Raw genomic sequence first — 7,500 nt, forward strand, 5'->3', positions numbered from 1 at the left:
GGCTAAGTCTTTAGCATGTGCAACAAAAATGCTGGGCTGCATTTTTCGTTGTTTGCTCTTTGTGTTCTTGGTGCGAATACTGTCGAGGTTGACTTTGCCTTTCATCCTGTTGGGGTCAATAAAATAAATACCAGTCAAGCACTGAGGTTGATGTAATTGACTTGTCCCCTCCTTTTAAATTGCTGGGCTTGTGCCAAACTTTGAAACTATTATTATTATTATTAAGGCGATGATCTGGCAGAGTTGTTAGCATGTTAGACAAAATGCTTTGCAGCATTTCTTCCAGTTCTTTATGTTGTAAGTTCAAATCTTGCCAAGATCGACTTCACCTTTCATCCTATGAATTATTAATTTATGTTCTTTGAAGTTAATTTTTAGCCATCATTTTCTCTTTTTTGAAATTTTTAATAGAAGTGAAAACAAAGAAATTTGTTTTGTCACATTTATTGATTTAATTACTTCGAGTCTATTGACATCATTTTGATTTTCTGACAAAACCATTTTCATCTCATCGGCATCTTCATCATCCCTCTTTCACGACTGGAAGTGAATTTACTTGATTTATTTAAATTCCATCCTAAATATTTTCAGAGATTGCAGTCATACTATAGATGGATTTTGCAGGTATGGCTTTTCCTTCTGGTTGTCGATGATTCAATTCTTTAATGCCTTCATATTATGAGAGAAGATGATGTTGTTTCTGCCACAAGCTCAAGACTACAAACTTGGGAGCAAAGGGATGAGGGGACCATCATTTATGTTGACATCCCTTGGGTAACTACACTGGTACTGATATTATCACAACCTGCACATGAAAGACTGGAAGGACAGGGTCAGTAGAGTCAAACCTGGTGTTATTTGAACTCAGAGATGTAGAATGAGACAGTTAAATGCTGCAAGGGATTTGACTTGTTGCTCCACCGACTCTGCCAAACTGTCACCATTCTCTTAATTCACAGCACTCTGCTAGTAGAACATTGATGACATCTTATACCTGTTACCAGTTTTAGCATAGAGATAAGTTGTTGCTTATCCTCAAACAAAACATGATCCAGCAAAACTATGATCAGACATTCCTGTCATTTTAGAGTCATCTAAGACTACATTATCTCATGTGTCTCCTGCATTTACGATAGCAGGATATGATTTGATGGAAGATCCGGCTGTTATTTCTAGCATGTCGAGCTACTATGAAGAAAAGTGTTGTTGAGGTTAGCAATGTTGCCAAATGAAATAAGATGTTATTCTGTTTAGCTTAACAACTTCCCAGTTCAGATCCACTGCTGGGTTTTCAATGAACATTTGGGCAGAACTCGTAATTCTGCTGACCTCAGCTGTTCTAACTGTCAGGTAATGCAACTTGCAATAGGATCATTCCCTACTCACAGACCAATTCAAATCTGGTCTCCTTAATACCTGGAAGTCAGAGCTAAGTATCCACCAGAAAAATTGTCGGCATTTTAAACCTTTTTGATATTAACCCACTTGAAGCTGCTTCTCATTCTGTGACACAAAAACACACCTTTTCTATTATAAAGGATTTTAATTCAAATCTTCCATGGAAATTTCGTATGAGAAACCTTTTTGTTTTAAACACACACTAGTTTGATGATGAAAACATATGAATGATTTAGCTTAGTAAATCATTTCAAATTCTTGATTATTTTCAAAACTGATCAAAAGACGCAGATAAAAGCATTTCTTTCGACTGGATTAACAATATAGAAGTCCAATGGAGAGAAGAGTTTGTTAGAAATTCATTATGAGATGATGAAAAAGTTCCCGTTCTCCTCTTCATAAGCCTTGGTAAGCAATAGATAAGATAGGGGATTCAAGCTTGGTCAGTGGGTCAGTTGTTTTTCTTTTCTGTTCCAAACTAGTGCTTAATTCTCTTATACATATGTCGGGCATTAAGGAGTTGAAGACAATAAACGACCAAACTTGTGGCCTGCTGGCATTCACTGAAATTTGCTTTGTGTGAATATTTTTTTATAGAGATATTTTATTTATGTTTCGAAGCATTGATTGTTATTATTATCAAAAAAAGAAGAAAAAAGAGATTTTTGTTTTCACTTTCGTGATTTGTTGTTATTTATCTAATCTGTAAAGATATTTTATTCCATATAATAATAATAATTATAATTATTATTATTATTATTATTATTATTATTATTATTATTATTATTATTATTATTATTATTATTATTATTATTATTATTATTATTATTATTATTATTATTATTATTATTATTATTATTATTATTATTATTATTATTATTATTATTATTATTATTATTATTATTATTATTATTATTATTATTATTATTATTATTATTATTATTATTATTATTATTATTATTATTATTATTATTATTATTATTATTATTATTATTATTATTATTATTATTATTATTATTATTATTATTATTATTATTATTATTATTATTATTATTATTATTATTATTATTATTATTATTATTATTATTATTATTATTATTATTATTATTATTATTATTATTATTATTATTATTATTATTATTATTATTATTATTATTATTATTATTATTATTATTATTATTATTATTATTATTATTATTATTATTATTATTATTATTATTATTATTATTATTATTATTATTATTATTATTATTATTATTATTATTATTATTATTATTATTATTATTATTATTATTATTATTATTATTATTATTATTATTATTATTATTATTATTATTATTATTATTATTATTATTATTATTATTATTATTATTATTATTATTATTATTATTATTATTATTATTATTATTATTATTATTATTATTATTATTATTATTATTATTATTATTATTATTATTATTATTATTATTATTATTATTATTATTATTATTATTATTATTATTATTATTATTATTATTATTATTATTATTATTATTATTATTATTATTATTATTATTATTATTATTATTATTATTATTATTATTATTATTATTATTATTATTATTATTATTATTATTATTATTATTATTATTATTATTATTATTATTATTATTATTATTATTATTATTATTATTATTATTATTATTATTATTATTATTATTATTATTATTATTATTATTATTATTACTACTACTACTACTACTACTACTACTACTTAATCATGCATGAAGTAGTCCTCATTTCAGACACAGTCCTCCGGTGCAGTGTTTGTATTATTTGACACAGCAGTTGCTACCTTTACGCAAACAAACAACCAGGTAGTTTTAAAAAGAGCCAGTAAATTGCTTACCTTTGTTGATGATGATTTAGCTTGATCAATATAAATTGAAGGTGTGTGGCCGAGTGGTTTGGACATTTGGTTCACAATCGTAAAGTCACGACTTTGATACCTGGTGGCACATTGTGTCCTTGAGCAAGACACTTTATTTCATGTTCCTCCAGTTAACTCAGCTGGCAAAAATTTGTGCCTGTATTTCAAAGGGCCAAGCCTTTTCACATTGTGTGTCAGGCTGAATCTTCCTGAGAACCACGTGGGTGTGGAGTGCTCAGCCACTTAATTTTGTGAGCAGGTTGTTCTGTTGATTGGATCAACTGGAACTCTCGTTGTCCTAACCAATGGAGTCCCAGTTTACAGTGAACCCTATGTTGTTTTCCTGCAAAGGAGACTCTTCATCCCCTCACACTTTATATTGGGGGCATTTATTTTTCCTTTTTGAGGTCTTCTCCCCTCATTTTTTTGAAGTTTTATTCATTTATTTTTCTTTTTACTTCTTGTCCTCCCATCAGAAACTCAGTTATTTACTTGTTCTATTGATCTCTTTTGCCAAACCTCTGAGTCACAGGGATGTAAACAAACTGCAAACCAGTGGTCAAGTAGTGCTGGTGGTGGAACACACACACACACACACACACAACAAGCTTCTTTTAGTTTCCATCAACCCAATTCTACAGTAGCAGAAGACATTTGCCCAAAGGTATGCTGCACAGTGGGACTGAACCCAAAACCACATGTTTGATTGCAAAGCGAGCTTCTTAACCACTACAGCTTTTCCTAAACAAAAAAATTATCTTAGTCCTATCTTCAAAATGCAACACGATTCAATTCCGTCTTTGTTCTGTTGCTGCTGCTGCTGCTGTTGTTGTTGTCAGTATTAAGAAATAATCTAGGTTATAAACCTGCTTTATTTGCATCCTCCACCCCCTGCACCCCCACCCCCCAACTCTCAAACTGATTTTTTTTGCTCTAAAGTTTCTCCACAATGAGAGTTGTGGGTGTTTTGCCTCTTGTAAACTCTTTAGTTTTGTTTTTATCTTTTTTAGTTTTTGTTTTCATTTTTTAGTTTCGTTTTTTTTTTAGTTTTGTTTTTATTTGTTTTATTTCAATCTTTTTTTAATACCAGTTTTACTAACCTACCTTTTTTCTCGTTCATGTGCACATGTATACACACACATATATGTGTGCATATACATACACACATACATGCATATACATACACATAAGTGTATAGACACACACACACACACACACGTAAGTGCATACACACACACTACACAGCCTCCTTTCTGATCAATCCAGCATGTGAAACCATTAATCCAGATATGTTTTCTTTCCTTGTTCCTATCTGTGGAAGAGCATAAGTTAGAAACATCAAACACTCTTCCATTTTCCCTGAGCACGAAACTAATACCCCTTGCTTATTTTTCCTTCACCTGTCTCCATACCACTGATGTTATCCAAGGGAAAGGCAAAGGGGCCGAACAGCTTGGCATCAATGATGTCGCAACTCATTTCTACAGATGGGAACTGGAACAACATGAAATAAAGTGTCTTGCTCAAGAACACAACACAGCCCTGTCTGAGAATCAAACTCACAACCTCACAATCGTAAGCTCGGTGCTCTAACCACTGAGCCATGCGCCTTCACACTCCAAGCTATATATATATATATATATATATATATATATATATAGAACAAAACAGGCAACATCACACACACACACATACATGTATACCCCTTTCTCTGCTGGCATACATGTTTATCAGCGTTTTTCTTACATTTTTTTCTCATTCTTTGTAGTGTGCAGAAAAAGAAAAAAAAAAAAGTTATTCTGATATCAAGATGTCACAATATCACATTGAGCTTGTTGTTAAAAATTATGGTTGTTTCAACTTATCAGCTGACTGAGTTTATGGAGAGAGAGAGAGAGAGAGGTGGGAGGTGGGAGGTGGGTGGCAAACAAAGGACACATACTAAACAAGCACAGTCAAGTAATAATTGAAATAGTATTTTGTTTATCTGCTATTGTTATTTAACCCTGAGCTGGTCCCGATCGAGCAGACTTATAATGACAAACATTTCAGCTACGACCTTCTTGACTTATTTTCAGGCAACACCATCCTATACACCTTTTTGTTTTTATGTCAGGATGTAATTTGAGATTCAGCTATAATTTCTACCTGGTCAAACGACTAATGTTAGTAACTCCTCTCTTTGGCCATCTTCTTGTTGTTGCTATGGCTGTTGTTTGGCCCCGATCTAGCAGTCCTACAAACAGCTGTATTCTAACCCTAACCACCACATTAATGATCCATCATGCATTAAAGTACCATAGGACGATACGTGTCCTTCTTTTTCAAGAGCAAATAGCATTTCATTTCAGAGAGGTTTGGCTGCTATTTGTAGCACATAGAAGCTTCTTCTGTTAGCTGGAGTGTTTGCCTAACAAAGCATTGCATTGTAAATAAACAGTATTTTATCTTATGTTATTTTGATGTATTTTGGTTTTCTTCGATTTTATTTATTATTACTATTATTATTATTATTATTATTATTATTTGTTTGGTAAATTATTCATGCTCGAGGTATTTTCACAATTGCACAAAGTTACGTACAGCTGTTGTATATAATGTAATGCACATAATACCCTTCCAACATTTACCCTGTGTGAGTATAAGCAGTTCACATTCACACATTCATATGCACGCACTCCACCTCTCCCTCTCTCTCACAGCCATTACACAGAGCTTCACAGGCACGTAAGCACATATCTCCAGTCAATATCAGATGTTCACAATGAACAGAAGTGACTCTTCAGAAGCTGAGCCTTCAGAAGCTGAGCCTTCACTTGTGATGGTTAAGAGTTCACTCGCTTTGGCCCAAGTTTCACTCATTGTGGACAGCTGCTTGATTTGGTGCAGCAGGCTTAGGTACCTCTGGGATTGATGTATGAATGACATGGCCTTGTAAGTCAACTGATTACATACGCACGCACGCACGCACACACGCACGCACGCACACATACATACATACATACATACATACATTTATTTGTGTGTGTGTGTAATCACATTGTAAATAAACAGTATAATTGTCTAACCCATGCCAGCATGGAAAGTGGATGTTAAATGATGATGTGTATACATATACACACACACATATATATATATATATATATATATATTTATATATATATATATATATATAAATGATAATAATATTAGGGATAAAATCCAAAAATTACAGGTAAAAACTCAATTAAAATCAATTTATTAAAAATTAAAATAAGTTTCACAGTATAAAATATATATAAATAAAAAGCACCCACTACACTCTTGGAGTGGTTGGCATTAGGAAGGGCATCCAACTGTAAAAACCATGCCAAATCAGACTGGAACCTGGTGCAGCTCTCCAGCTTACCAGTTCCAGTCAAATTGTCTAACCCATGCCAGCATGGAAAGTGGATGTTAAATGATGATGATGTATATACATATACACATATATATATATGTATGTATATTGATGCCAGGCCCACCTGACTGGCTCCTGTGTTGGTGGCATGTAGAAAGCACCCACTACACTCTCTGAGTGGTTGGCATTAGGAAGGGCTTCCAGCTGTAGAAACATCACCAGATCAGATTGGAGCAGACCTCTCCTGACCTCAGTCAAACCGTCCAACCCATGCCAGCATAGAAAATGGACATTAAACGATGATATATATAAATGTGTCACATAGATGATCTCACTCTCATTATCTACATGATTATTTTTCCCTCTTGGAGGAAGTAAAGAGAGTTGAAGGGAGACGGAGAATTGAAGACCACTTCAAGGAGGAAGATAAACAGTTTGATGACACAAATTGAAACACATTACGACAAAATATTTTAGAATATTTCTTTACCACCAATACACCTTTTCAACTTTGCGTTTCTCCATTTTCTTTTTATCACCGATTGTCAGCTTTGGTTTGAAGGAGACGTGATAATTTCTCAAAATAAAATTAATAATATATTTCATTAAATGCATAAATTTAATAAAATAATGAAAAAAAAAGACGTATTAGTGGAGGCACGTGGCCATGATCATGTGATTATAGTTTTGATTTCCAGACTGGCTGTGCGTTGTGTTCTTGAGCAAAACACTTCATTTCATGTGGATCCGGTCCACTCAGCTGTGAATGGGTAACCTTGTGATAGATTGGTCTACAAGGAAGGGCAAGATGATG

The 7,500-nt window shown here is 32.0% G+C and overlaps 1 protein-coding gene across 6 annotated transcripts in view; it reads left to right on the forward strand.

Annotated features, from left to right (window-relative positions):
• LOC106880689 (carbohydrate-responsive element-binding protein) overlaps positions 1 to 7,500 on the forward strand; it is a 98,015-nt gene that overhangs the window by 30,102 nt on the left and 60,413 nt on the right. For 3 of the 6 annotated variants that reach the window (XM_014930749.3, XM_014930751.3, XM_089341418.1), the window contains exon 2: positions 592 to 624. The exons of the other annotated variants lie outside the window; for them this stretch is intronic. In XM_014930749.3, the coding sequence (XP_014786235.2) occupies positions 592 to 624 (33 nt within the window). The remainder of the gene's footprint in view (positions 1 to 591; positions 625 to 7,500) is intronic. 6 annotated transcript variants of the gene reach the window in all.

This window comes from Octopus bimaculoides, chromosome 24 (genome assembly GCF_046866305.1).
Source record: "Octopus bimaculoides isolate indiv1 chromosome 24, ASM4686630v1, whole genome shotgun sequence".
Taxonomy (NCBI): Eukaryota; Metazoa; Mollusca; class Cephalopoda; order Octopoda; family Octopodidae; genus Octopus; species Octopus bimaculoides.